General features: G+C 35.1%; 1 protein-coding gene across 50 annotated transcripts in view; it reads right to left on the bottom strand.

The window, feature by feature from the left end:
- The window catches only part of PUM2 (pumilio RNA binding family member 2), a 94,891-nt gene that overhangs the window by 24,182 nt on the left and 55,948 nt on the right, over nt 1-14,761 (bottom strand). For 28 of the 50 annotated variants that reach the window (XM_072767616.1, XM_072767615.1, XM_072767647.1 and 25 more), the window contains 3 exons: nt 12,256-12,399; nt 11,848-12,138; nt 7,398-7,634 (listed from right to left, as the gene is read on the bottom strand). In XM_072767616.1, the coding sequence (XP_072623717.1) occupies nt 7,398-7,634; nt 11,848-12,138; nt 12,256-12,399 (672 nt within the window). The remainder of the gene's footprint in view (nt 1-7,397; nt 7,635-11,847; nt 12,139-12,255; nt 12,400-14,761) is intronic. The other 22 variants (XM_072767628.1, XM_072767623.1, XM_072767653.1 and 19 more) reach the window with 1 other exon arrangement.

Below are 14,761 nucleotides of genomic sequence, written 5' to 3'. Positions count from 1 at the left end.
TGGACCTATCCCTGGATACATTATAAGGAAACCTTTGCACATGAAAATACTCTCGGTATATAAGTTATTTTTCAGTGTTATCCCATGAGACACACACTGTCTTCATTTCTAAAGCTTACCTAAAGCTACAGATCTCTCGTAAAGTACATCTGCATGTATTTTAAGAGGTATATTTTTGATCTTATGTTTACTTAATGTACATTGCTTAGTGTATAAATAATGTAATGATGTAAATTTTAGGTGAAATCTTGAGAAATTAAAAGAATTTTTGAGGCACATGAAGAATTACTTGATCTCAGTAAAAGAAAAGGGTAGCGAAATAATTGAGTGGGGAACTGAAATGGAAATGTGAAGATAGGGCCAAAAAATAAAAACAGTAAGATCACAGAGAATAATGATATACAATCAGCAAAATTAAAGAAAAAGCTCCTATTTGCACACTTCATATCAAGGAGGGAAAAGCATTTAAAAACACATTACCAAAAAATAATTAAAAAAATAAAAACATATACAAAACGGCAATAGACTTTCATTTTCTCTCATCTATAAACTTTTATCACTTCCAAACTTTAAAATATACACTGGCAAGCAGAGTTCAGATAAATGGAAGGAAAGATGGTAGGAGAAAAGAAAAAAGGCATTAGGGACATGATGGAGGACAAGATCAAAGATTCCTAAGAACACTCAAGGAATCCAGGAACTATGAGTAAAAAAAGAAATGTGAACTGGATAAGGTCGTGTGTAAAATATGAATTATTTTCTTCTGAGGTGTCTCTCTCCCTGTGGGCACTACTGGAAATTTAAGTGGGATAAAATTCTTTTTTGTTATGAGAAGTTTAGCATATGGATACTGAACGTCAATAGAATCCCTACAATCACTGTGATAAGCAAAAACTGTTGCCACACATTTCCAAATTGTTCACTTCCTCACACTTGGTGAGTGCTCCCAGTGATTCAGTCTGAAGCTGAACCACTGACTTAGATCATCAAGTATTTGCTAGTTCTAAATCTGAGACTACCTTAACTGACCTGGTGAAAATATCCAGTCATTAGAACCATAAAGTCACAGATAATAAAACATTAAGGACAAAAAAATGAATCACTGTAACTCCAAACTAGAACTAAGATCAATAAATTTGTATACAGAAATGAAATAAAGATTGTATCTTATATTCATATGCATCTCCATATGAGTAATAATAGAATTTTGGATTTTTCTTCACAGCATATTTCATATCAATAAATGACTTTTAGACACACCAAGGCTGTGAAGTGGTGCTTTAATATACATCACCACAAGAACCTGTAAATAATACTCTGTTGAGAGCTGGGTATGCTGTCCTATAGCCAATTTCCAGGTTGCCTGCTTTATGATTAACACTATTTTTATTTCATGGAGTAGATAATATATTTTGGCTTTCTCAAGAGTAACTGAAATGAGAGAAAGGGCTCTACTAAGTTTAGTAATCTTAAATACAACTTTAAAAATATATAACTTGGTCAGCCCCAGTGGCCCAGCGGTTTGGCGCCACCTTCGGCCCGGGGTGTGATTCTGGAGACCCGGGATGGAGTCCCACGTCGGGCTCCCTGCATGGAGCCTGCTTCTCCCTCTGCCTGTGTCTCTGCCTCTGTGTGTGTGTCTCTCACAAATAAATAAATAAAACTTTTTAAAAAATAAATAAAAATAAAAATATATGACCTATGCCACTGTGAGGTACACAGTTTTGGAGGCTGGTTAGAATACTGTTATTTATACACTTTATAAAACTGTTCAATTTATTATAGAATAGCATAATAGAAAAATCATGCATAGTACCAAGAGTCAAATGGTGCATCATTTACTGGTTTGGGCAATTCTCCTGGGCTCATAAGACCTATGCTTTTCTATCTTTGATGGCCATATTGCTCAGCCAGTCTACATTAACAATTAGGATGAAATGAAATAATGCATATAAAGGTGCATTAGAAAACTATTCAAATACTATTCAATTATAGGGAGTACCTTCAATGAAAGCTTCAAAATAGTTTATTGTGTTTTTCTGCTTTAAGGTTCATATGACATTCAGAAAAACTGCACACTGCCTTACAACTGATTTGGTCATATCTGTTTTAATTTTTATTTATTTATTTATTTATTTATTTATTTATTTATTTATTTATTTATTTATAAATTTTATTTATTCATGAGAGACGGGGTTGGGGGGGCGGGCAAAGACACAGGCAGAGGGAGAAGCAGGGTCCATGCAGGGAGCCTGACGTGGGACTCAATCCGGAGTCTCCAGGATCACACCCTGGGCTGAAGGCAGGCACTAAACCACTGAGCCACCCGGGCCACCCTGTTTTAATTTTTAAACATTTCATTCTAAGAGAAGAAGATGACACAATCTGCCAAAGTTCAGCAATTTTAACAGATTTTAACTTCTACTTAATAGGAAAAATGATACTAACAGTTTTATTCTGCCTATTTTTAATATAAAATTTTCTGTGATTAGAAAATAGGTTATAAAATTTTCTAATCCATAAGAAGCAAATTACTGAAATAAGATATTAATGAATTGTCAGAACTGATAGCCACCTTTTAATAAGCTAATTTCACTAAGCTCAAAGCCTGAATCACACTTTTTAGGTACCTCTTTTCTTAAGAAAAATATAAGCCAGTTCAAAAATGAAGAGGTACAGTGCTCACTTCGGCAGCACATATACAAAAATGAAGAGGTACAAGGAATAAGCCATTAGTTCGTCAAGTCCTAAGTTAAATAAAAATACAGAATGTTGCTTTATGACTGGGAAATGCCTTATCAATCTAATTACTATGTGAGCATAAAGATTAAATAAGCAATCACTAGCATATTTTAAAATTTTATTTAAAAAGGAAAAAGAGGGTGGCCCGGGTGGCTCAGCAGTTTAGTGCCGCCTTCAGCCCGGGGTGTGATCACAGAAACCCAGGATCGAATCCCACATCAGGCTCCCTGCAAGGAGCCTGCTTCTCCCTCTGCCTGTGTTTCTGCCTCCCTCTCTCTGCCTCTCATGAAGAAATAAATAAAATCTTAAAAAAAAAAAAAAAGAAGGGAAAAATTAGATCCTGAATTCTATCAGAGAATGATTACAGAAACAGTTGCAGGTAGATAATTTCCCCCATCTCTAACAGATCAAGATAATATGAGAAAATTAATTCACTTAAAGCTGAACACTTCACCTGAAACCCAGACTATAACCCTGCTTTTTGTATTTCAAGATAAAAGCCATTAATTTTTTAAAAGATTTTTATTTATTCATGAGACACACACACACAGCCGGGGGGGGGGGGGGGGCGTGGGGGGGTGGGCAGCAGGCAGAGACACAGGCAGAGGGAGAAGCAGGCTCCATGCGGGGAGCCTGACACAGGATTCGATTCCAGGTCTCCAGGATCACGCCCTGGGCTGAAGACGGCGCTAAACTGCTGAGCCACTAGGGCTGCCCAAAAACCATTAATTTAAAATTCCTTTCTCTTTCCTTCTTCGTTCCCATTTGTTTCTCTGATTCTCAGTATTTAAATGTTGCTTCTAAAAAAGTTGTAGTCAAATGGGAGCCAATCTGAAGGGTTCCAAATGGCAAAAGATAATTTTTAAAATTTTATTTATTTACTTGAAAGAGAGCAAGCCAGAGACCATGAGCCAGAAAGGGGCAGAGAAACCCAGGAGGGGCAGATTTCCCACTTAGCAGGGAGCCCAGACATGGTGCCCTGACCCTGGGATCATGACCTGAGCTGAAAGCCAGGTACCTTAGATGGTGAAATTTAAGGGATCAAAAAGAAGGTATAAAATTGATGTTTCTCAGACTGCAATGAGCTAAAACCTATCAAGTACCCTAAACGCTATCAATTTACAGGTAACAATGATAAAAACAAAACAAAACATGAATTACATACAGAAATTGCCAGGGCATCAACTCATTCTCAAAGTTAGAAAATAAAGTTAAAGAAATCAAGCATTATTCCGACTCCTATATGAACTATATTATATTCCAGGGTAACCTCACAATGATGAGTTCTTTTTTATAGAAAACTTCCAGCTAATAACTGAAGATATGACAGAATTAGAGTATCATCACTTTGCAACATCTGAAAAAAATGCTCAATTCTAGGCTGCTACACCATTAGGTGGATCAGGCTGACAAGCTCACAATGGAGACAACCAGAGATGTGTTTTCTGATATGGTGCAACAGGGAGAATACAGAACTTATTTTGTCAAAAACAACAAAAAACAAATAAGACCACACCTCTAGATTTAATTCCACTTTATAAGAAATATGAGGAATAGAGAAGCACATTCAATACTACCGTGGGGAAGCAATTGGCAAAGTTAGGAATGTGGGAGATTCAATAGGACAAAGTTTCTTCAATAAATAAATGGAAAGAAAAAAGAGAAAGGGGAAGTGGCTCCAGATTAAAGGGCATATCAAACCAATGCAATATATGGGGCCTTATTGGGACCCATAAAAAGACATTTAAGGTAATTAGGGAAAACAGAATAGTGAGAAATTATTAATTTTAAAAGATAATGATATTGTGGTTTTGTTTTTTAAAAAGGAATCTTTTATCTGTTAAGAAATTTTGTACTAGGAAATGGAAAAAACTTTGTTTTTGACTCCCAATATATTAAAATAGTAACAGGGTTGTAAATCAGAAATATTTTAGTTTATAAAAAAATGAACCAATACCCATCAATTGAAATATTTGTTCTTTAATGAAAAAGTGACTAGTATTCATGAGCTGAAAATACTTATTTTGGGACGACTGGGTGGCTCAGCGGTTAAGCGTCTGCCTTCAGCCTACGGTGTGATCCTGGAGTCGCGGGATCAAGTCCCACATTGGTCTCCCTGCATGGAGCCTGCTTCTCCCTCTGCCTGTGTCTCTGCCTCTCTCTCTCTCTGCCTCTCATGAATAAATAAAATCTTTAAAAAAAGAAGAAAAGAAAATACTTATGTTAACCAAATGATAACTATTTTTAAAACTAAAACATCTTTTTTGGAAAGACAGAAGCACAAAATGTTGCTATTAGGCCCTTTCTGTGAATCAAATAACTAACAAAGGGAGAGCTGGTTTAAAAAAGAAAAAAAAGTGTGTCACTCAATACTTTAAGAATGTAGGTATCAGGAGGGCCTATCAATAATTATAATGGTTACCCGTCTGAAATTCTCACAAGACAATAAACTGGAACTAATTAATTCCAACCGATTCTAATGAAACTGAGAACTAATTCCTATCTCACAATACTATATTCTCAATATGTGAGCTGGGTAAGATCATTTCTAAAAATGGATATGCAAATTCATTTCCGTAAGTATTTTCTAAATTAGCTGCCTTGATAACCTGATTCATAAAGAAATCCACTTAAAGGATAGGCAATTTAAAATGTTTTCTTAGACCAGAAGCATGGAAGTCTTGTATTGTATGTGACTCAATTAGGTGAAAGCAAATAGATTACTTCCATGAACACCATGTAAAGAGTATTTGTATGAAATCTATTAAATTATTCCAAACTGGCAGGTCTACCTGGTCCTTGTTAACAACACTGCCTGTCATACAACTAAAACTAAAGGAAACTGGGAGGTCACAAAAGGAAATCATCTACAGATAATTCCAATCAGAGATATATTAAAAAGATCACATTTCCAGCTGAAGCTAAACTAAGTAGTTTAACTCTGGGTACAAAAGTATCAGGCTATAAAGTATTAATGGCCCAAGCGATGATTAATTAGTTCTCATAACAAGAATTTCTTCTGTAAGCATCTACACAGCTGGGTTCTTTGAGTCTGAAGAAAAATATCTTGATTGCTGCTTAATTATAGAGACATCTAAAAATTCATCTATATTCTAATTTCTAAGCAAGCTATGTAGAATAATTAATGCCATTTTTACAGGCTCTAAAGCACTCAGAAGTAGTAACGGTTGACAGGAATCTGATCTGGAACTTACCTATGTAAGGACAGGACATGACAAATATAATTTTTAACAAAACACAAAACTATTATGAGAGACCTATTCTTAGGTTTATTATATACCAAATTTTTGTGTCCATTTCAAAGTTTCAAAGGCATGTCTTACACATGGGGGTTGGTGGGAGGGAGGGGGTCTGAGTAGAAATAGAGATCAGGAACTGAGCAGCTCCTATGACCAAGAAAAGATGATAAACGAAGGAAGGTATGAGGCTAAAAACTGGTAAGTTTACACAAGTAATGCAGTACAGATACTAGGATCCCACCCAAATAAATTAATTAGTTGTATATATTTAATATCCACAAAAGACCAAGGACCCAGAATTCTGAGCACAGGACAGCGTCTAAAACTCCAGGCCACTTCACACTGACATATATCTAAACAACGATCACTGCAAAAGAGCTCTTTGTTACATGGACACTTAGTATTAATGAGCTTTAGGAAAAAAGAGCTACACCCTTATGACCTTATGATGGGGGTGTGTGTGTCAAATATAATCACTGACTTGTATTTGTTAACAACAGCAACATTACTTTTTAAATCACAAGCTGATTTAAATTTTTCCAAGCACATGAAAATCAAAAAGAGAATCTGTTTTAATGGAGTTAACCAAAATTACAAAAATTCAAAATCTAATTTTAATGAAATACTTTCCTTGAAGAGACTGGGATTCATATACAGCCTCTGATACCCAAAAATCTCTTCAAAATATTCTGTTTAACTACATCAACAAATACTTCCTGGAGAGGGAAAAAGGTAACCACCAATTCAATAATCTTGGGGTAGGTAGCAATTTTAACATACAGATATAAACAAAAGGTCTAAATGCTCCAACTTCAAGGGTATAAGAAGCCTAAAACATTTTTTTTCTTAAACTAATGACATATTCAAAAGTAAGAGTATATGGACCAAACCCCTAAGACTCTAACTCACAAACATACTAAATTCATATACCCTGATACAACCTTTAGTAAAATGGCCAGGATTCAAAGGCCAAAGCAAAAACCATTGTACTAAACTAAATTATTTGAAGTTCAGTAAATATGTGACTAATGTTTTCCTTTAGGTGTGCAAAAACTTTCGACAGTGAAATTTCTTTTACTATCATGTTTAAACAGTTGACTTTTCAGATGATCTAAAACACACACAAATCAAAAGCACAGACAAGAAAAAACACACCACTGTATTTCATAAAAGGAACATAAGATACAATAGGGGTCTTTACCTTACTGTACATTAGACCCTCACTTTGAATTTTCACGAAAGTAGAACTTTTTCGAAAGGCTAAATATCTAAAAGCAAAAGCAATTTGGCATGTTTTATCCAACATTAAATATTTTACATATATTATAAACACACACACAAACACACTTACATGTATACATACAAATAAAAAGGGTTTTGGTTTTTTTTTTTTACCTAAATGCAAACTGGATGAGGATCCATGTGATGAAAGTGATGGCGGTGGCGTAAGTGAATGTCCTGGAGTTTGGCTTGGCAGAGGCATGCCTATTGGACTTGGAGAGGAGGAAAATCCCAGACTATTGTAAAATGGTTGCCCTATGGGTGCTAGGCTGCTACTAGATCTTTTGTACAAGTCAGAGCTAGTAGATAGAGACTCTCTCCTTGTGGCACTACTACTTGCAGAACTGCCAACTGAAGAAGAAATAAAAAAAACCCTAATTACATACAGTGTTAACTGAATAAAACCTATCCCCAACTCTTGCTGGGAAATAACAGAAGTGATCACAATAATTATTTTTAGAAACATTATGAAGAAGATAATTACTGTGATAACTATATAAACTAACTTATTAATCATAAAAGGGTATAAATGCACCCCAATAAAGTAACCAAATACTTAACAGAGCACTCATATGTTTATTATTTCACACATATTTACCATCGACACATATGATTACTGTGCTTTAATACCCTGGTATGATTTATAAACCCTGGAATTGTAAGGTGTCTGCTTTAGGAGACGCTAGAGATTAAATTCCATTAAGGTTAAATTTTTGTAGTGTCCTAATCTCTGGAATCAGGTTCTTAGACTTCAACTCAATGTCCAGAAAGGATTACACTAACAGATTATTAATACATTTCCCTCACCATTCATATTTAATTTAGCGTCTAGCTTATGTTCAAACCATGGTCTTTTAAGTCCATATTGGCCCGAATATGTCAGTTGTGAAATAACAGATAACAACTAACTTCTCTGTACTTTTCACATTACACATTCTCCCTATCCTTCAACAACTAAGTTACAAAACAGATATGAAAAACTAAACTCCTTTTAGAAAAGTAATAGCTCTCATTACTATTATCACATCAAAGACATACTTTCACTTACCCCTCGGGATCTTCCATTCCTAAGATTCTACTACTGGTTTTATGAGGCCCTTATTCAAGTGAAGACTGGTAAGCCTTTTTTTTCTTAGATAATATACGATTCTTTCATTTTACATTTCTAACTGAACTACATACTAAATTCTTTCTACTTAATCCCAAGTTCAACCTTCTAACCCTTTTTCCTTTTGTACTCTGCAAAATCATAAAACAATGGTAGAATCTTATTCCCTTGTAGCGGTGCACGCTCAAAAAAATAACCCAAGATCTGTTATTCAACACATCTGGATAATCCAATTCTTTACCAAGGGTTTAAAAGGGCTGTCCAAAACTCCCAATTCTTAAGTCTCACTTAGAGGCCACATTTTCAGTGCTTCTTCCCAATTTCTCAACACAGACACCCACCCCTCACCTTAAACTGAATGCCTTTTATACCTAAGGTAATTTCATTATTATGTTTCTTAACCTGTCAAATTTTTAAACAAGCTCTATATTCGGACCAATATGGTAACCTTTTTCAGGAGAATTTTAAAGTTTCTATTAGGTCTTGGTTTTCTAATCACAAGTCAATTATAAGTAGGTCATTAGGGTATAATGAAAAATTAAGAGAAAAATTAAGCAGAGCACATGGTAGACCAAGTTAAGCTTATAAGATAGAAAACAATTATTCTGGTTTTGCCAAATTCAAGATTCTCATAAAGGAAAAATACTAGGCTCACATAACTGTATGAGGCAAAATATTAAAACACAAGTCAACCTTTAAACCAGCCAGTGTGGTTTCTGAAACTGATCGTATGTTTTATTGAAAATTGCACATCTTAAGGTATCATGTAATAGAGAAATGCTACATAAGCATATGCACTTTAATAGCAAAACCAAATGCAAACACTAATGCAAAAATACCTCTTCTTAAAGTTGCTTTTGGCAAAATTGTCAACATATGCTACATTAACTATGCTAATTTAAAAGGACACTGTCAAAGTGATTGTTCTAGAATATGGCTATATTTAAAATTCCTATTTATTTCAGAAAACAATTTAATTGACAAGGAAAAAGACAAGAGCTCAATAATGAGAGCAATAGCACTGTCATTCCCCTGGCAAATAACCAAAAAAAACAAAAACAAAAAACAAAACAAAACAAAAAACCCCACAGTTTTCACACATACAATTTTATTTTCCTCCATAAAGAAAAAGCCAAGCCAAACATTTAAAAGTAATTCAGAAATAGTTTTATTTTAAACCTTAAAAATCTGGCTCTTTAACCTTTACTATATGCCTAAGTTATCTACAACACTGTGATTATAAATATGAAACAAAATATACCTAAAATACCTAAAAGGTTAGACCAACAGTGGAGTTGCTAATCATGTCACCTGTGTGTAAAATGTTAAATTACAAACTTTCAATTGTTACAACACTTTCTAAATAATGGGTCATAGAAAGGAAGATTTAATTACTATATTGATAGCTAAGCTTCATAGCGGACTGTTATAAGCTGGGGTATTTAACACTGATAAGTGTTAATAAGTTTATTATATAGGTAACAGAATGACTGTGTTGGTTCCATATATGTGCACATAACTATGCTATCATTTTAGACTTCATATAGGTATGGGATTGCCGTCTTATGAAATGGTAACGGGTAGACTTGTTTTAAGGGTAAACGTGTCACACTTGAATGAACTCTCACGAAATGTTCAAGAGGCTATGTCTTAGCATCCAGGAGTGGCAACTGCCAATGCCCTCTGAAGCAAAGTAAACAGAGCCACCTAGACTCGTAGTGAGAATTGCATAAGCATGATTATAAATAAGGGAGGCATGAAGAAGATCAGTTTTTTGGGAAAGAGGCCTTTGCAGGAAACATTTGTAGGGAACAAAATGTTCACGCCAACCAGTTCCTGAATGCTGGGGGGAATGATCTTAACAACTAAGAGACAAATGGGAATTTGAAAGAACTGGGTAAGGGGGCCTACAAATCTATTCCAGACCATCAGTGACATATTTTATTAGAAAAGGGAACAGGAGATTTATCAAAGTTCTTGTTTTTCCTGAATTATTTAGAGTCTAGAATCTCTAGTTTAGAAACTAGTTATTTCTACAAAGTTTATCTTTTAAATTATATGTTCTTTCAGTTTCCTTCAGCATGTTGGATTATTTGGGGAAAATGCTTGTTGACCGTATTAGAAACAAAAAACTGAGTCCTATGGGAGTGCTTGGGTAGAGATAAAAATACTGAACTCCAAAAGGAATGAAAAACTCAAATAGGAAAATTAAAGGACTGAAGAGTCTTCATGTTCATTAGATATTCCCTCAGAAGTTCTTGTGCCCATTCTTTAGGTAACTTTGTGTTGAGTAACAGTGATTATTTCCCTGTTGCACTTCACCATAACAAAAAAGCATTCTGCATCTGAAAGTTTATAAATGTTTTAGCCCATTCCTATTATAAATATGAATGTTCAAAATTCAAAAGATCTTTCCTTAGAAAACCAGCAAACACTTAATAATGACTGGCTCAAAAAAAAAAAAAAAAAGGACTGGCTCATGTCAGTTTTGCCATTTTCCGCACCAGAAAAGTATACAATTTAAGGTGGTGGGAAAACAGATAAGAAGCAGGTATTAAAGATTCTAAGACTTTAAAGAAATAGAAAATCACCTGAAGTCTGAAAAACTTGCCCTGCCCCTCATGAAGAAAAGGGTGACAATAAAATATATCAACAGAACTGGGTAAGTTGTTTTTCCCCTAATACTTCCTGAATACTCTGGAAACCTCAGAGAATAACAAAGTATGTCAATAGGGAGTTAATGTGGGCCTCTTCTGATTTCACCTAGTGGTTCCTCAGTTACAAAATCAGTTTGTGTGGGGAAATTATTTTGTAAAGCTATTTCAAATTTAAAATTTTAAGTATTATATATGAAACTAAGATATGGGAAGAAACACGCTTTTAGATTAATTTTGAGTGATAAAGGCCACATTGTTTAACCTAAAAAATAAGCATACTGGTAGTTTCTTAGGGGCTTCTGTTTAGAACATTTCATTATACTTTATTTTTATATATTATACAAACTAAAGAAAATCATAATGAGATACTAACATTTAATAAGAATAAACCATCTAATAAGCACACAAAGACAATTATTACTTTAAAACACCAGAAATTTAAGATGGCAAAATATTTACTTCCTCAACATTATGTAGAGCATAAAGAAGAGCTAGTAATTAACTTAAAATATACTGCTCTAAGCAAACCTCAATAAAACAAAAATTATAGGAACACTATTCTTAAAGCTAAGGGAAAATGTATTCTGAGTAAAAGATGGGCAGCTTGAAATGAGCAAAACATTCATAAAAACTTAAAAGATGTGCAGGAGGTAGACTTTTTCCTACAAAGTTAAACCAGTATTTTAGTCCTGTCCTTTCTATACTACAAGCTACTTATTAATGTTTACCTTATTATCAAAAACATATATATATACCTCATATAAACTTAAGAGTACACTCATGATAAAAGGCAACTTACCTGATGAACCAAATCCACTGAGGGCTGAGCCTATAGCAGCACCCAAAGAGCTACTGCTTCCAAAGCCAAGAGATGTACTTCCAGGTTGGCCAGGTCCGTGAGAAAATAAAGAACTGCTCTGGGAGCTACTAGTCAAAGAAGTGCTCCCATAAAATGAATTAGACTGCAGATTCGTGCTTGGCGGCTGCTGCTGCTGCTGCTGCTGTGGTGGCTGAGTGCCAATTGGCCGAAAAAGACCATTTGTGCTGCCTGTAAGACTATTTGCAGTCCCTCCAGCTGCTGCTGCCGCTGCTGGAAAATAAATTTCAGATACTTGTTGAAACTATCCAAAAGACTATTCTCTATTTTTAAAATATCTTAAAGAACACCAGAAAAAATATTATCCCTGAAAACATCACTTAAACTTACCAGCTTGTGCTGCTGCTGAACTAATTAAAACAGGTGTTGGAGCCATTAAACGAACTGGAGCTCCAAGGCCAGTTCTTGCTCCAGGGCCAACCACTAAGGCACCAGTCTGATCATAATAGGCAGTTGGAGCTAGTACTTGATAGCCTAGACAATATTAAAACAAATGTTTACTAATGAAGACATTTATTATAGAACACATGCATGTTTATTTCCCCTTTGTTTTTCATCAACCAGAAAATATAATTATATACTGTTAACATAAAACCCTTAGATAGTTATGAAAAGCAAACACATTTGAGAAAGTATTACTTACTAAATATATGGAAATGTAATATAGAGTGTAAGTAAAATTGTTTTCTTTAAATTTTAAGAGATGCCTTCCACTCAAGGACCACAGAATGATGAGGTACTTTCTTTGATATAAAAACTATAGACTATCAAGCACTGATACTTTATACGATCTGAAGAGAAACCAGAGCATTCAAGCACTGATACTTGAAAAATATTACCTATTAGTTCTGAAAGAAAGATGGGAAGACTAGGGGATGTAAAGTAGAACACTGTAAGAAATATTTACTATTCAATTTTAATAAAGTTCTAAACCAACTGCTTCATTACCAGCATTCCCGTAGATTTTCATTTGTAAGCATTCATTTAAAAATGTAAATTATATAAACACATACTTTAAAATCATAAGGTCACAACCTTTTTGTAAAGGTTCTTGAGCTAAAGTTTGGATAACTATCATGCACCCATTAGTTTTATTATAGCTTTAAGTACAAGGCAGGTGACAATTTGCATGATTTAGGAAAGTTTACTCTAAGCAGCCTTTCTCAGTGGGGAGTCCTTAACTACAGAACAGAAAGTAACGATTTTGAACAGAAATATGACTATTTTGCTAATTCTACCAAGGAGGGTATATAACAAGTACCATTCTAGATGCACAAATAGAAGTTAACTACACAGAAAAGATACTTTAAGGCAGGAAAGCTTTTCCCCTCCCAGAAGTCAGGTTGAGAAAGGCATGACAAGGAATAAGGTTCAACAGTCTGGCATTCATTTACTAAAAGGCACTGGCAACCTCTGATAGCTTTAAGTTTGAAAACTACCTTCACCACTTGGGCCAACACTCTCACACGCGAAGGATGTTTTTAATTACAGTATTCTGTTTTGCAATTATACTTTCATTATAAATGGATATAAATTGGGAGGACCAGCCAATCAGACAGAGGGCAAGACATATAGGGCAAAATCGAGGAGGGAATGCAGAGCTTCTAAACCCTCTCCTCACGGAATGAATGTGATAAATCTGAGAAGAAATTATTAAATATCCAACTGGAAATGCCAAATAGGATATAGAAATCTCAATTTTAGAAGAGAGGTCCAGGCTAGAGCTATAAAGGATAAAATCACCAAGAAAATGAAAAAGGAATCTAGGGACAGAGTACTTCACAGTAAGAGGTTGGAGAGAGAAAGAACCAGGGAAGAGACTATGAAGGAATAGCCAGTAAAGAAGGAAAGGAAATTAAAACGAAATTAGAAAAATGTGGTCTCTTGGCAGGCCAAAGAAAAAAGAATTTCAACGAAGGCTAAGTGATCAACAATGTCAAATGCTGCTAAAACCTATTAAGAGTTGAGAACTGACCAATGGGTTTAGCAACATGGAAGTCATTATGGCGGGATGAAAGCCAAACTGTGAGGAATCGAGTCAAGAATGGGAGAACCACAAACAAGTACAGACAATGCTTCTGAGGAGTTCTGCTGCAAAAAGGGCCATAGGGAGAAAGGGAATGTTGACTCCAATTTTTTCTTTACAGTACAGAGAATGTACTTTATTAGCAAAGCACAATACTTTCTTTAAAAATTTACTGTTATTGTGAAATAAAACACATAAAGAGTACAAAACTCAAAAGTACAGTATAAAGACTACCACAACAACAAAAAAATGATAACCACCATCCAAGTTAAGAAACAGAAAAGTGCTCAGGACCCTACCTCTCATATGTCTGCCCCTGCTCTACCAAACCTCCTCTTTCTTTGTGTTACATACTACCCTACTACCCATATCTGCCTCCCTCCTTAACCATCATTTGGTTTGGATTTAAAAAAAATTTTTTTTAAAGATTTTATTTATCCATGAGAGACTCAGAGAGATGCAGAGAGGGAGGCAGAGACACAGGCAGAGGGAGAAGCAGGCTCCATGCAGGGAGCCTGACGTGGGACTCGATCTCGGGTATCCAGGATCAGGCCCTGGGCTGAAGGTGGGCTGCCCTGGATTCAAATTTTTCATGTATGATTCATTCACGTGGTTGTATACAGATACACATTTCCATTATAGTGTAGCACCTCAATGGATGGATACCACAATGCATTTATCTGTTCTACTTTTATATTGGTCCCTGTTGGGGGACACTGCCAATAGTACTGCCATAAACATTTTGGTATGTGTTTCCTTGTCTGTTAAGTGCGCATATTTCTCTATATCTTTTAAAGGAGTGGACACTGT

This window comes from Vulpes vulpes, chromosome 8 (genome assembly GCF_048418805.1).
Source record: "Vulpes vulpes isolate BD-2025 chromosome 8, VulVul3, whole genome shotgun sequence".
NCBI lineage: Eukaryota > Metazoa > Chordata > Mammalia > Carnivora > Canidae > Vulpes > Vulpes vulpes.
This window is presented reverse-complemented; position numbering and strand designations above follow the sequence as displayed.